The sequence below is a fragment of the Cyprinus carpio genome, chromosome A3, assembly GCF_018340385.1.
Source record: "Cyprinus carpio isolate SPL01 chromosome A3, ASM1834038v1, whole genome shotgun sequence".
Taxonomy (NCBI): domain Eukaryota; kingdom Metazoa; phylum Chordata; class Actinopteri; order Cypriniformes; family Cyprinidae; genus Cyprinus; species Cyprinus carpio.
This window is the reverse complement of record NC_056574.1, coordinates 31,975,433-31,992,335: the sequence shown is the minus strand read 5'-3', so window position 1 is coordinate 31,992,335 and position 16,903 is coordinate 31,975,433. Positions and strand designations below refer to the sequence as shown.

The 16,903-nt window shown below is 36.1% G+C and overlaps 1 protein-coding gene across 1 annotated transcript in view; it reads right to left on the bottom strand.

Moving 5' to 3' along the window:
* Positions 1 to 16,903, bottom strand: part of LOC109096496 (brain-specific angiogenesis inhibitor 1-associated protein 2-like protein 1) — a 46,163-nt gene that overhangs the window by 8,433 nt on the left and 20,827 nt on the right. The window contains exons 4-10 of the mRNA XM_042730394.1: positions 11,549 to 11,610; positions 9,792 to 9,863; positions 8,949 to 9,083; positions 4,624 to 4,777; positions 4,325 to 4,479; positions 4,118 to 4,223; positions 2,268 to 2,481 (exon numbers count right to left, since the gene is read on the bottom strand). Of these exons, the coding sequence (XP_042586328.1) occupies positions 2,268 to 2,481; positions 4,118 to 4,223; positions 4,325 to 4,479; positions 4,624 to 4,777; positions 8,949 to 9,083; positions 9,792 to 9,863; positions 11,549 to 11,610 (898 nt within the window). The remainder of the gene's footprint in view (positions 1 to 2,267; positions 2,482 to 4,117; positions 4,224 to 4,324; positions 4,480 to 4,623; positions 4,778 to 8,948; positions 9,084 to 9,791; positions 9,864 to 11,548; positions 11,611 to 16,903) is intronic.

Below are 16,903 nucleotides of genomic sequence, written 5' to 3'. Positions count from 1 at the left end.
GTCGTAGTCTTTTAAAATGCCTCGTGCAGCAACTGATGCTTACGTGTAATTTGGCACATATTAATGGGTTGCTAGGTGACAAGTCTGACTTCATGTATCGTTCCCTATAGGTTTCAGACAAGTTTGATGTTGTTTTTAAAGCAGAACACCACCAACACACATAAACAACTGTGATGTATTTTAATCAAAACTATGAATGCAAGGTCAGAATTACCAATATTTTTGGTTTTCTGTAAACACCATTTCTGTAAAATTACAGTTTAGAATAATTATGGCAGAAATAATTATTTTGTCATTATTAACATTGTTTAGCCGCATAAAGCCTACTGTGTTTTTATTTGGGGTGGGGGCAATTGTTTTGTGTGGATATGTTCATATATTCATTATATTGTTCATTTTACCATGGTGAATATGCCGAGGCTAACGGTTGCTTCAAGATCAGTTTGAAAGATCTGCGCGACTGCCGCTAGCAGAAGAAATGCGACAATCGTATCCAAATGTCGGAGACTGTGGAAAGGTGGCTTAAGGGTGAGAAAATGACGAAATGTTCATTTTTGGGTTGATTATTCCTTTAAAGATAAACTTTATATAATATATAATTATGTACTGGAATAATATATAATACACTTTATAATTATATGAATCAATCAACAATAGTAATACGCAAAGTTTCCCAGTTAATCGAAAATAATGCATTGACCGCCAATATAAAAGTGAACCTCAACCAAAAATACCATTAAAAAAGACATACTGGCTGTGGATCGGTCACATGTCACATATTCAAAGCAGCACCCAATGCATTCAGTCGTACTGAGGAGATACAAATGAGGGATTTATCGGAAGGCAAAGGAAAATCGATTAGTTAAGTTTGAATTGTAATTTTACTACTTGTCTTCATCCGGAAAGTTTATTAATTAGCTCTATTCCAACTTCAACTTCTGACTTGATTTCTGTGGCAAAGCTACTGACGGCTCTGAATGCTGTTTTGCCATCTGGTAGCATTCTCTCAAACCAACAACATCAGTTTTTGGCAGGAATGCTGGCATGTTCAGATCGTTTTCTCAGCCATAAATGAGTTATTCTGATTACGTCTCCTCCACCTGCTGAAAGTCCTCAGGTCCTTAGAGAGGCTGTGTTCTGTATCTCGGATAAGCTGCAGCCTCTTCTGCTCTCTGGAAACAGGGCTTCGCGTGGCTTTGACTGACACCACAATGAACTGGGGTTTTCTTCACAGCTGGTTTGCAGACTGGCACCAGCAGCTGTGCACACATAACATCTCTCCACCTCCTGAGCCACTTCGGTACATCTGAGATGGACTGACTGGCTGATGTTCACTAGCCAAACAACTTTACCTGCACATCGTTCTTAAAAAGGCATAGATCCTATTGTGTTTTAATTATGATTTTGGCTTCCAGCAATTATCAAGTTTTAGTTGTAAAGCCATATTATTATTACTGTTAGGGCTGGGTAAAAAAATATTGATTTCTCGGTTTTAATCTATTCTCATTTTTATAAAACACTATTGATTCATAAATCCCAAGAATCGATTAGTCTAACCTGTCAGATAATGAACGGAAGATTGTCGCGCCTCCCATCCAATAAATTGCAATAAGCTTTGTGATTTGTTACTTTTGATTTGAAACAAAGTCTCAGATTTCAAGTTCTGTCCATTTTATTACAATCTTCAAATCTTAAATGCCGTTTTGGGGCTGTTTAATGTGTTAATTCCTCCGCTTTAACAGCAGTACAGCATGAAATAAACATGAATGAACATCTGAAGGTGTTAAAAGAAACTTACCGAAAATCGTCTCCGGTCTCAAGTAATCGCTCAATCAGTGTTTCAAATGCGCAAAGATGACAATAGCTTGTAAACAATATGTCACCTAGTGTTACGGTGATCGTGAACTCATTAGTCAGCTAGAAAAATAAACTCTAGAGAGGAGATTTTGCTAAATATGCACCATATAATATTTTTTTTATATATATATATATATATATATATATATATCTATATATATATATATTATATATATATATATATTTTTTTTTTTTTTTTTTACTGTTCTTCAATATTTAATTTAATAAATCCATAATTTTTTTTTGTGACAAGCACCATTTAAATGTTTATATTGCAAAATATGAATTGGAGTAGAAATATAATTATGTAATTCAAAGTAAAATTAGTATTATAACTTTTATATTACAAAAACTTTCAGTAAATTTTAAGTGTTTGTACACAAATCAGCACATTTCGGCCTTCCACTCACTGTCTGTTTTTCTGCAGCTCTCCGTACAGCCAGCCGTCCCTTTCGTCAGGAATCAGCAGAGTGATAATGTCTCCTTCTTCAAAGCTCAGCAGCGTGCTGTTGTTTCCAGACTTGTGTGGGAAAATGGTGCGCACTTTGGGTCTTTTGTCTATGTGATTGAGGCCAGTGGCCATCGACACAGACCTAGACAATCCGTTATCCTCGTTGTTGCTGACTGGAGGGGAAAAGACAGACAACACGTCTCCCAAGGTTTTAATTTTTAATGATCTAAATGAGTACAGAAGTTGCAAATTTGAGATAATACAATAGTTCTCTCAATTTCTAAATCACTGCTTTTTATTTATTTTTTATTTTTTTTACAATTTTAATGTGACATTTCAAAGTGAAAAGATATTCAACAAGAACCATATATGTATGTATGTATGTGTGTGTGTGTGTATGTATATATATATATATATATATATATAAAAATCAGGAACTGACTGAACTGTAAAACATTTAGCATATCAATGCATCAAAAAACAGTGCTGTTATTGTTATCTAATATTAAAACTAAATAAATAATCAAGTTAATTAAAACAAAGCGGAAAATTAAATATGAATTTGAGATTTAATTTTTTAAAGAAAATTAGAAATGATGCCTTGGCAACGAATAACATTTAAAATAAAATGCTTAATACAATAATAAAAATATAATAATAAAAAAAATGATGCTAATAAATTGAAATAAAGCTAATTAAAAAAAATAAAAAAAAATAATAACAAAATGACAAAATACACATAAAAAAGCAGACTGAAAATAAAAATAAAAGCTAATTAAAAATATTAATAAATACTATATTAATGTATGAATAACACTAAAATAACACTGACCCCAAAACGTCTATTATTCTATATTATTTTGTATTTTATATGATTAATCTTTTATTCTACATATCTATATTATCTATTAAAGTTATAATTGCTGATATCTGTATGTTAACTAGTATTAAAATGACATTAATTAAATTACATTAAAAAGGCTGTAATTCCTGCGTCAACTACAACTGCAGCATACAACAATGGCTGACTAGCAATTTAACTATTGGAACAATTTTTTTTTCTTGCCTAAACAGTCTTAAAGGGATAGTTCAGCCAAAAATTAATATTAGCCCATGATTTAATCACCCTCAAGCCATCCTAGGTGTATGTGACTTTGTTCTTTCAGACGAATACAATCAGAGTTATATTAAATAATGTCCAGGCTAATCCATGCTTTATAATGGGAGTGGATGGTAGCCCAAAATTTGAAGTCAAAAAAATTGCACAGTGTTTTGTTTTGCTCTCTCCTCTGCGCTTCCACGTTCTTCACCATGTTTGCCTACGTCCTATGTCATCTGCTGGACGCCACTCTCTCGTGAACACATGTACGACAGCAGAAGCTAGAGATTAAGATTTATAAAGTTGTAAATATAGATATTTTTCTTAAACAAACGCATTGCTTCAGAAGGCCTTTATTAACCCCCTGGAGCTGTGTGGACTTATTTTATAATGGATGTATGCAATTTTTTGGACTTTTGGCTACCATCCACTCCCATTATAAAGCATGGATTAGCCTGGACATTATTTAATATAACACCAATTGTACTCGTCTGAAAGAAGAATGTCATATCTGCTTAAAATGCCTTTAGGGTGAGTAAATCAAGGGCTTATTTTCATTTTTGGGTGAACTACCCCTTTAATGACATTTCCTAAAAAGTAAAAGGTGGAGTCATGCACAATAAAATTAGGAATGTGTTTTAGGAAACTTTTTAAAACTTGTTTTGGATTACAAGGTGGACAATAAATCTATGTAATAATTGAGGAAATACCTGACTCTTTCTCCTCTCTCCTGGAGGACTCCTGATTGAACATGTTGGCCAGGGGACTCGTCTGAGGTGGTGCTGGTGGTGCAGAAATCATTGCATCGGAGTTGGCCTGTACAAGTACAGAAAAATACAGGTAAGAGTTCATACAAGACAGGCCCTCTGTACTCATGTGTAAGCACTGTACAGTGTAGGATTTGGTGTCCTCCTCACCCTGTTGTAGCGCTGGAGGGATGGCGACGCCTGTGGAGTGTTGGACACTGGAGTGCGTAGACCTTCAATCATGGACATCACACTCTCAGGGACATCGGTAGCGTCACTACATTTGTCCTGCCAGCTGGTCAGGTTCTCCGTCAGAAGTTCTCGAGCTTCAAGAACACAAGAAAGTATTAGATCCAAGAGTTTAATTGTTCAGAAAGCAGTGTGCATTTTTGCTATGAGTGATTTTTCCAGCTGGTGCACGATAAAAACCTTGACCGCGTTCATTCAACTGTGTTAACTCAAGAAACAAACCTTGTCATGGAAAGCAGCGATCTGGAAGGAGAAGATGCAGTGCTTGTCCACCAGGAAGCAGAAGCGCCTCTTCTCCTCCAGCAGAGCCTCCCGGCAGCCGTCAGCGATGAACTTCTGCATGTCCATCTGACGGTGGGTGAGAGTCTCAAGACACTGCAGAGAACATAAAGAGAAGAAGGTCGCAGACTCTTATCAGCTGTCCGATAAGCAGCGCGTTCATGGCTTTGTGAAGACGACATTACACTTTTTGGTGTGGACTTATAAAAGCATTATAAAGGAACAAAGTGACCTGTCAGATTGTGATAGAAGCATGTGTCAAAGGAGCTGCATTTATATCTCCAGCTAGTCAGACCTTTTGTTGATCAGTTAACAAGCTGTTCACCAAATACAAAGAATGATAACGGTTAAAGATCACCGCACAGTCTCAGCTGTCAGCTTGTATAATTATGATGTAAATGTAGAATTGTCAAGAGAAATACAAGAAGAGGTCTAAAGATTGAAATTTGAGTTGTGAAGTCGACAAGTTTGAATGTGCAGAAGCACAAGATTTGAGAGCTACTGCTGATTTTCAGTGAATAGTGACTTGACTTTTGGCCTGTTCCTCACTCTGTAGTTTCATTACGCCGCACAGTTAAGTATGCATCCCGTGGAAGTGGTTGCATGCAGGTGTATTCACATGGACACAACCTCATGCCGGCAAAAAAACAGGTGACATAAGATAGCATTCATCTCACAATGGGTTTATATATTTTATAAGTAATTTATTTCTGGGATAACTCCAGTCTTCAGTGTCACATGATCCTTCAGAGATCATTCTGATATGCTGATTTGATGCTCAAGAAACATTTCTGATTATTGTCAAAACAGTTCAGCTGCTTCCTATTTTTGTGGAAACGTGTATTTCATCTTTTGTAACATTATAAATAAGCATCATCATTTATTTATACAGTATAGCTCCCATGCATTCTTTCATCAGGTGACGCGAGGTCAAAACTGATCAAATATTCTACACAGAAAACAGTAAACATCACAGTCCCAAGTCACAGCTGGGACTGTAATCTACACGCCACACCTGGTACGACATTTCCTGTCTGCAGTAAACCTCTGTATCAATTGTTAATGAAGAGGAAGGGCCAGCCTGGTATTCTGTTGTTTTTCAAGCACAGGTGCTGCTATTAATGGCAAAGGAAAACAATAAAAGCTGGTGATGCAGGAAGGCGCAGGGTGACGCTCACCCAGGGGCAACCCCTTGTCATTCGTGGGAGGGAAAGGCCCAAGGTCCTTATGACTGATTATAATCCACTTCCTCCTTTGTGTGCCAGCATATTCCAGTCAGTCTGAATCAAGTGTGTTTAAACAGACCAACACAATCAAAATGGTGGACTAGTTGCCTCACAATCAAATAATCTTGATATCATTTCGAATTATTGATATAATGCTTTAAATCGAATTAGAGAAGCCCCCTAAGAAACTGTCTGATTGGTGTCTAATGGATGTGACCAGCTGAATTATAATGCATTTCCTAAAGACAAAGTAGTTGATTTTGAAAAGATGTACTTCTGTGTGTGAAGTGGGCTGATTAAAAACCAAACACGCACACATTGAGGACACATGAGGTGCTTTCTCTTACATGCATACATAGTCTCTCTGGCTGGCACACAGATGCACAGTCTGGTCAGCAGAGATAGCATTTTCTGCAACATTACAGATGAACACACACAGAGTTAAAAGCACCAGCCTATCTGTGCAGACGAGCACGTCCCAGAGAGCTGTGATGGAACCACGGGAGACGGACAGGGGCGTAAGAGTGCTATTTGTCCTGTTTATCATCACAGACCCGTGATAAAGTCTGTTGCTATGGACACCTTCATCCTCTCTCTGTGGAGAAAGGTAAAAGAAACAGAGGACATGCTGCACATGGAGGAGAAGAGACGAGAAACACTCCATTCCTGCCCAAACGGGCAAACCTCAAAAAGACAGACACACACGGGATGCATCGTAGATCTGTTCTAAACCCTAGTGAGCGGCCACGCTGTCTTCATCACAACCTCATCCGTGAATGATTTCAGCAATAACACACCTCACAACTGATTCAAATACAGTCTGACATGAGCATGTTGCTACATGAACAACACAATACTCTAATAAGCATAAAAACACATAGTCAGCATAAAAATATTGGGCAATCTAGTCTGTTCAAAAGTCTGGGGTCTGTAAAACTGTATTTATTTTTGAAGGAATTTAATACTTTTATTCAGCAAGGATGCATTAAATTGGTCAAAAGTGACAGTATAGACTATAAATATTAAAATATAAAAGAATTTCTATTTTTTTTATACATTTTTTTTTTAATTCATGAAATATGAAGAAAAAAAAAATTTGAACAGCAAATCAGCATATTAGACTGATTTCTGAAGGATCATGAGACACTGAAGACTGGAGTAATGATGCTGAAAATACAGCTTTACGTCACAGGACTAAACTACACTTTAAACTATTTTACAATAGCAAAACTTTCTTTTAAATTGCAATAATATTATTTCAAAATATTAACGTTTTACCTTATTTTTAAAGCAAACAAATGCAGCACAAGAAACTTTTCAAAAACATTAAAAAACCTTACAACCCGAAACTTTTGAACAATTCAAACCTTTCAGTAATGCATAAAATAAGCATAAACTTCTTTCAACTTTTCAAAGCTTTCAATTAAAAACAGACAAAACGAACCAGTAAAACTGTACTATCAAAGAGTCACCTCCTAACTTGCAAGCCTGCCGTTCAACCTTTCTTAGCTTAAACGAGAAGTTTATTTAGTGAGAAATGACACCGAAAGCTTGTCAAGATCAGCAGAGACTGATTATGAGGAACGCGGGAGCGGTGAAATGTCAGGATGTCAATGATGTGCTGTCTGGAACAAAGGGGAGAGGTATGTCTCTTATCGCAGACACCGCTGTGACTGGTGCATCCATCCATCATCGGCGAGTGAGAGAGACAGAGAGAGAGAGAGTAATCTGTCAGTAAATTCCACGCTGAGGTGAGACATTAGCCATCAGGGTGCAAACACACAGAGAAAAGCAATTCATCTCTGCAGGCTACCCTTATGAAAAGGGTCTATGCAGAGAGTCATGGTTATGATGAATAAATGTGCCTTTAGTTTTCAGAAGATTAGGGTCAGATTTCATCGACAGTTGTTTGCTAGTGGACTTTATTTATACAGGGATTACTCTCCTACTTCGAAGCATTCTTTCCTTGACTTTTCTTTTTGAGTTTCTTCAGGTCTGACTGTGATCTCTCCAGCGAGTCCTGCTTCATCTTGTGAAGTGCGATGAACACATATGAACACAAGCCTGCATCTGATAACGTCCAGTGACAGATATTCAACCATGTGGCAGCCGGGTGAATTTCCAACAAGCTGCTATAACTTAAAATATATTTATAAAATGGACAGTTCCCGCATTCAGTCAGTACTGCATTCCAGAAAGGGCTGATACCAATATTTTATGATGACTGATATCACAGCCAATACACATCTGATTACAAAGAGAATTATTAACTAATATTTTTGTTATTTTAAACAATATGGTTTGATAAATAAATAATAATTATTATTATTAAATACACATATAAAAGTTACTGAATCAAAAGTAATATAACTATTTCACTGTAAAATTGAGAATGTAAGAAAAACAACATAATTTCGTTTCACACTACAACTGGAAAATTATAACACTGCTATTAACGGCTGTGTTGATTTCTTTATTTTCAAACATTAAACCATTGAACTTTAAAGCCCTTAAAGCTTCTCTTCTGATGATAAGTGCTTCTCTTTATAAATATGGTAAGACGGCTGTTGCAAGTTACACATTAAAGCAAGCCAAACCCAGAGCAGATGCAGAGATGAAGTTTGTGTGGAGCAGCATTTACTGCAAACCAAGACACTGAAAACACTGATTAATTGTGCTGGAAGAAGTGCATTTGACCATTCATGCACAACCACATTATTGCAAGGTGTGAATAATGTTCATGATGTATGTGGATACAAGCATTCAAAAGAGGCCTGAATTGAAAGAGTATAAATACTGTTATTGTTAAATCATTTTAGTATCGGTACCGAAGTACAGGTACATTTGGCATCCTTGTTCCAGCCATAAAATAAATACACGTTTTTTCAAACACTATTTATTAAGATTTATTATTATTATTTTTTAAAATAACCATCACTGAAGTGCAAGGAAACTCAATAAACACATTTTATCATTATTATTTATTTTTAAGTGTAAATGAAAACATGAGCACATGTGTAGGTATATACAAACCCACGTACCTCGTTCTCTTTACTCTCATACTTCGAAGCGTTCTTTCCTTGACTTTTCCTTCTAAATTTCTTCAGGTCTGACTGTGATCTCTCCAGCGAGTCCTGCTTCATCTTGTGTTCGGTCTGATATCTCTTAAACGTGGCCTGTGGACAGACAGTACTGGATCAGTGTCACTCAGGGACGTGGAGTCATGTCCATACATGGATGGTGTGTCAGTGCAGAAATTAGTTTGTTTGACTTCTGTGTTAGATGTAGACAGGAAACAAATAGTGTGACATGAGTCTGATTTTCACTGCCCATCTCTGAAGATAATTTCCCACAGGCATATAACATCTGCAAAGATTCATACAAGGACACCAGCATTGGGAACAAAGTAATGCCACTACAAACTAAATATTTCAGTGGCGTGACGGTAGTCTTCTTCAAAATAATCAAGTTTTCCTGTTACCAACTAGCAGCACTGTAGCGTGACATCGCGCTAAATATCACTTTTATTTTTTAGGTCACATTGTAATGCATACACACAGCCTTATAGCTGAGAATGCAGAGGCAACAATCAAATGCAAATACACTCCCTCTATCTCTCTAGCACTGGGAAGTCTGATTCATATTTGCAAATGAGGCCAGAACAAAAGAAACTATTCACATATTTGTTATCTACAAGTGTTCCTCAAAGACCCTGCAGGGCATTTCACATAATCTTTGTTGTAAAAAAACAAAACCAAAAAAAAAAAAAAAAAAGGTATTTTGGTAACCAAAATAGTTACCACATTACCCCCTTTAATGCATTTATTCTTTACACAAGTATTTCAAGTAGCTTCCCCATCAATGATGAACATATGGCAGCTCACTGTCATGTATTTCACATCCATCTCTGTCTTCCTCTCCAACTCTGCAATAACCTCCCGATGAAACCGTCTGAACTGTAGAGACAGAGAGAGAGAGAGAGAGAGAGAGAGAGAGAGTACAAACTCCACTAAATGAATGATAATGGTTTGGCATGAAAGTGTGCTTGTGAGAAGCCTACATTGATGAAACACACACACACAAGAACAGAAAACGAGGCAACCGGATGATTCGGCACACTGTTTACAGTTGTTGTATAAGCTAAAGTGCTTATAGAAGAGATGAGTCACAGACAAACAGAGGGATACCCACACACACACCAACTACCCCATCATCCTAATGAACGAGGGCGAGAGGTCTTACATCAACACCTAATCATCATGGCTACAAGTGCGCCCCATCCACCCACCCCTCTCCCTCACTAATCTGTTTTTGCCCCTTTTTAAGTGAGAACCCACACTCCCAGCGTTTGCCTACACTTCCTGACACGTCTTCATTAAAGCATGTCTCCATTCAGAAAAACACTTCATTTGTTACAGCCATTTAATGAGGAATCACTGTTGCATTTTAGATGCGTCTGCCCTATATTAATCATTTCATAGATCTACAGGAGTATTTTTAGGTTCTGGGTACATTGTAGGCTAACATAGTAACCTGCACATCTGATACAGAAATGAACCTGTAAATGTCATAATGTCTTGGGTTTTGATTTTTCACAAAATCCAACCGCTGATGTGTCATTCCAGCCATAATTATGAGAAATCCTTATGGAGGCCGTTGTGAAATCTGCACAACCATCAGTGTCGGATGATAAAAGTATCTATCCGTGCTGCTGGACATTACTATGAAAGCAGCCGATGACCGTCAATAAACATGCGAGGGTACAGAGCGTCTTAAAATCTCAAGTAGGGAAGAAAATGTCTCTTTCTTGGTTGCAAATAACAGCAGACGTGCTATTTGAAGCATGAAAAACAAAACGTATTCAAATTTTGTATAAATTATGCACAAAGCAGCAGTGCAATAATATCAGAATGCACCCATCCCATTATAATCACTAAAGCTGTGGCAGTGTCTGCAGAGTTCACACAACAGTTTTTTGAGTCCTGTGGTTCAGAGCTCACTGCACAGGCTTCTGGACTCAGAAATCAATGAAGCCGACTAGACTAGATAATAAAGTATACTGTCTTGGCTATAATGGGTTTAGATTTGTCACATCACTTGTTTGGAGTCTGCAGTGTACTGAACAGCAGTAGGGGTTTACATTTGTCATATAGCTACATATGAATATCTCAGCTGGTCTTTTTCTTATCAAGAATCTGAGTTATAAATTAAAGTAAGTGCTGAAATGTTACAGAGGATAAAAATATTAAAATACGTTGTAGCAAAAACAACATACTCTTCGATGTTAAGTTTTCTCATTCAGGTCAGTGACAGTCATGGCAGAGCAACCACGGCGCTGGGCTCAGGTGCATAAACAAGCATGTTCAAACCTGCTCTGATAAAAACACTACAATCTAACACGCAGTAGGTGTGTCCGCTGTATTCCTCTAACCTTTCCTGTTGTTTACACTAATAAGACTGGGTGTGCGTAAACGGGAGAGAGTCCATAAGGTTTAAGGGAAATGGGATGTTTGATATGCGATTCAATTGCAGATGGCGATCTTATGTTTGGGTGTGTTTGAATGTGCATTCGGTCAGCCTAAGAATGTGTTAACAGCAAGGAAACAAACACACACACACACTGATGAAAGGACACACTCACATTCTCCTCCAGTTCTACATTGACTTTCCGATGGACGTCTGAGATCTCCATCAAGACGACCCCTAAAGACAAGAGAAAAACACTTATCAGGCTCTCACACCAATACAAAGGCCATTAACACGTCCATTGTTTTTAATATAATAATCCACAGAATTCCCCTGTCTAATAAACCCCCACAGCCTTGTTTTCCAAGAACAGTCCTCCCTCAGAGCGGCTACTGTAATTAAAACACATTGTGCCAGCACAGATATTTCTCCCAGCATGCTCCTACTCTCTGTAATCAAACGGGGATTAAAATGCAAAACCGACGGCATTAAATCAGAGCACTTTATATAAAGGATCTGCCCACCACACACTTAGCCAACACTTATTTGAGAGGCAATTCTCAAACATCCTTATTAAGAATTGCATTTGATGGTTGGACAGAGAGAAGGAGGAACCGACAGCGAGTTACTGCTCACCTCTGTTGTGGCCAATTTGAGGTCTGACAATAGTTGTTTTAATCTAATGTTTTTTTTTTATTTTGTTTTATTTTGCTGAGGGTAGCCATGGTGCCTTTGAGGAGGAATTTAGAGGCAACATGTTGGAAAGTGTTTTAGAGTACTGAGAGTCAGTGGACTGTAACATTAAAGCACAGCATGTCTTATTGCCAGAATTACTGTTTTCAGGTGCATTTCTAAACTCATCTCCAGTGATGTTTCTTTGAAAAGTATCTGCTAAAAAATATCAAAACCAAATAAAAATCACTAGATAAACCAGTGATTTCACTGACCTATTATCGACCATATATCACTTAAAAATAAAATAACTAGTAAGATTTACTTTAAAAAAAAAACACACACATTTTAAGTACATTTTACTGCTCTAACATCAACTTCAACTTACTTGCTATTATCAAGCAAAATACACTTACTACTGAATTTATCATTCATGAAGAAATTAAATCTAACTGCACTCTAAATAAGTAAATATTACTTCAATATATTTAATGTAGAAGTTATGTTTAAAGTAATTATTTTTTATTTTATAATAATGCCTTGCATTTATCAAAATATTAAGTAAATCTTACTATTTACTGAAATAAATAAGTAGATTTTATTATGTATTTTTTTGTTAGAGATTTCTATTTACTTAGTTCTCTTCCCACACAGTTCATAAATTACATGAATTAAATGTTTTGAGAACATTTTACTTCAAAAATTGTTGTTCTCCTTGAATTTTAATGTTACAAGAAGAACTTAAGATGGTTCATTTAATATTTTTTCAGTGTACCGACATCCAAAAGCTGCAGCTCCAGCAATGTGTAGGAACATGTGGTGCTTAACAGACCATGCTGTGAAAATCAGCCTCAGATAAAAAAAAAATAAAAGTCAAGGTGAGGCCATGTGAATGAGACGAGGGGCAGAGGCAGAGATCCAGAACATGAAGCCAGCCTCGGTCTCGAGTCACATGAGCGCAGCAGGTGTGGGTTCCCTGCTCTTCCTCAGCTGACCCACTTTAACTTTATCTGCTCTCTGACCCTGATTCAGCCCAGACGTCTTATCAGCTCCACTCGAGGCATGTGAGTTGCTTTATGTGTGCCTGTGGCAATGCCATAAAAGAAAGATTAGGCCAAGCAAAGTTTTAACCATCCTATCCGGAGGCATGTCTCTGGACGTTTACTGACCCAGTGTTCAGGAAGTACATGCAGTGGACTTCTGTAAACAGTTCTCTGTGACTTTATTGCTCACTCATAAATTATGTTAGTATTGTCCTTTAATAAAAAACATAAAAAACAAATGCAATTTGAGGTTGGAGCCAAGGCCTGGCTTAGGTCATCGAAAGGACAGATAGGTTTGAATCTGGCTTACATTTTCTCATATTCCCATGATGTAAACCCTTCTTCTTTATTAACTGAACTGTAGAAAATGATTTGATTTACATAAAACATATTGGCAAAAGGATCCAATGCAGAGATGCCCAAACCAGGACCCCAGGGCCAAAGTTGGCCAGTGATTATGTTTGATTGTGTCACATCACATTAGAGTGGAAGTAAGGGTTTTGAAGCGTATTTTCTTCTTTTTTATACACATTTTTGGTTTTTATTTTTAGTAATTTTTTTGAAGTGTATTTTATTATTTTTTGTAAACTTTTTTGTTTTGTTTTGATTGCTATATACACCAAAGTATAACTGTCCTAATAATTAAAAAGAAAAGTAGCCCAATGATTCATTTAACCAATGATTTTTGTGACTGTCAGTTAGGGCTGGGCAATATGGGCAAAAAAATGATCACAATAAAGAAAAATTAATATCAGTCGATATTGATAATCATCAAGATAAATTTCAAATCTTATTTTTTTTTCAAGTTTCAAGGCAGATTTTTGCTCCTAAGTGAAAGCTGTAGAAACCAGACCCTTAATTGTGGTTTTAAACTTACTCTTTATGGTCAGAACATGACAAACACTTCACATTTTTTTATTCTTTACACTTTTCCAGTCATTTTTCCTTATCAAAATAAATGTCAATATAGAAAAATAATTTCTTAGTATCTGCATGTTCTAATGAGTGATATTGTTTCAAACCATGAATCTGATTAAATGTATCTTCAGCACAGTTTGCAGTGCAGGCTGCAATATTAAAAATATTACGTATTTTCGTCTCTTAGAAATGCACATTTGACAGTAGCTTGAGTTGGCAGTAGTAGCTTGAGTTAGGATGCAGATGTGAATTTATTTTTATATGGTGAAATGTAATTATTCTGACTGATTTTATTAAAATTAACCAATGGAGTTAAAACCACACATACAGCACCTCAATACCATGGTAAAAATTAAACTTTAGTTTCTAGGTATTCAGTAATTAGCATGAGAGAGTAATTCAATATTTTAACATGGTTGCAGGCTTGTCTGATCACAATTTAATCATTATATTCAGAAAGTTCAATAAAAATAGGTCTTATTTAATTTCTAATACAAAGCCTTGCCAATTTAGAATACCTAAGAATGATGCATGTGAATTTGAAAAGGCAATTAAGAACATTAATTGGAATGAATTAATATCTGGTACAAATGTAGACACTGACACATGTGTGTTTTTATCCACAATTCAAAATTTAATGGTGCCAGCAAATATACTCTTCCTTGGATTAATAGTGATATATGGAAACTAATGAAAGAGAGAGATCGTGCCTTACAAATTTTTCTTAAGACCAAGTTAATGACCGACAGACACATCTTTACTTCTCTAAGAAAAAGGGTAATTAAGGACATCCGAGTTGCTAAAGCAAACTTCTTTGTTAGTCTGATAGGTGAAGCTAAGGGAAATCACAAACAAATTTGGGATAACCTAAAAAAGCTTACTGGGAGATGGCATAATAATACAACAAAGCAATTAGAGATTAGAAATAACGGCTCCTTGATTAATGGGGCAATAGAAGACTGCAACCTTGCTTAATTCTTATTTTGTGAATTCTGTAAAGATGACAGTGCCCATTGATCACACTGGAATTTCGGTTACACCACAGATATACATCTCTCAATCTGCCCTGTCTCTAATGGAGGTTTCTGAATCTAAAGTTAATACATTTCTGAACTCTCTTAGAACCTCCAAGGCTAAAGATATATTTGGATTAGATTCTATCTTTCTTAAAAGGAATGCAGATTTATTTACTGGACCAATAACAAAGTTAATTAATCCCTCTATTAAAAAAAGGGAAGTTTCCAAAGGACTGGAAGTCAGCCATTGTTGTTCCGGTTTATAAATCTGGAGACCCGGCTGAGGAGAGTAATTATAGGCCTATTAGCATTTTATCCATTATTTCCAAAATTGCACAGAAATGTGTTGCTGAACAGTTGTTAACTCATCTTAATAGTTGCCCTTACACACTGCACCCAATGCAATTTGGATTTCGAGCCAACCACTCTACTGAGACAGCAAATTGCTTTCTCTTAGAAAATATTAAGTTAAAAATGGATAAAGGAGGTGTTGTTGGGGCCATATTCTTGGATTTAAAGAAGGCATTTGATACTGTTGACCATCATACACTCATTTGTAAATTAGTTCATTTAAATTTTTCCCCTAATGTGCTAAATTGGATGAAGTATCTTACAGGCAGAGTTCAATGTGTTAGGGTGGGTAGTGAAACTTCACCCTTTCTGCTCAATGAAACGGGTGTGCCTCAGGGATCCATCCTGGGGCCTCTGCTTTTCAGCTTATACATAAATGATTTACCCTGTGTATGTACAGGGTGTGACGTGCAGATGTATGCAGATGATACCGTAATTTATGTCCATGCAAAAACCAAAGAACTAGCAGCTTCTAAACTTAGTGCAATAATGATAAATGTAAATAAATGGCTTAATGATTCACATCTGGTTCATCACATGTATGTTTTACACAAAGATGCACTCTGTAACTGACTGTGATCACAAAATTTGTGTGTCTGGAGAGATCATTCAGGTAGTCTCTCATGTTAAATATTTTGGTATTATCCTCGATTCCACTTTATCCTTAAAAAAACAAGTTAAGAAAGTATTGCAAATAACTAAATATAATCTAAAAATAAGAAACTGTCTCACAACTACAGCAGCAAAATTATATATATATATATTCAATGATAATTCCTCACTTAACATACTGTATGACAACTTGGTCTCAAGCTAAAGGAACAACACTAAAGCCTATTCTCTCTCTGTACAAGCAGGCATATAAAGTATTAGATTAAAAAAAACAATACTTACCATCACTGCAGTATTTTGGGTAAATATGATATTCATAGTTGAGAATATATAACAAAATACACTGATGCCTGTCTGATGTTCAAGATTGTGAATGGAAAAGTTCCTCCACCTCTGAGTATTTTTATTAAGCAGAAAATTTTAAACAACAGATCTACAAGATCTACTCAGAGAGGAGATTGTGAAATTCCTTTCAGGTCCACCTCCTTTAGCCAATCATGCTTTTCTGTAAGAGCTTCTCAGTTGTGGAATACACTTCCGACTGAATTAAGAAATTGTACCATCTATCATTTCTTCAAACAAAGTCTTAACGTTTACTTCACTATTTTACAATTAAATCCTAATTTAATCATGACAAACTATATATCGTTGGAAAGGTCTAAGACTCCTAAATAGATATTTTACCACTGTTTTTTGATTAAAAAAATATGTAGGAAAAGTAATAGATTAATTTATGACAAGAGTGAGTCTAGAAGACCTCAAAAATCTACATCATAATAACAGGAGTTTTGACCTTTGTTAAAAAAATGTCTTCATTGCCTTTTTCTCCATCACACTTTAGAAAGCATCAGAAATGATGTATCAATTGAAAACTTAGAATCTCAAAATTCATCCTTTGAAAAGCATTTTACTGTGAAA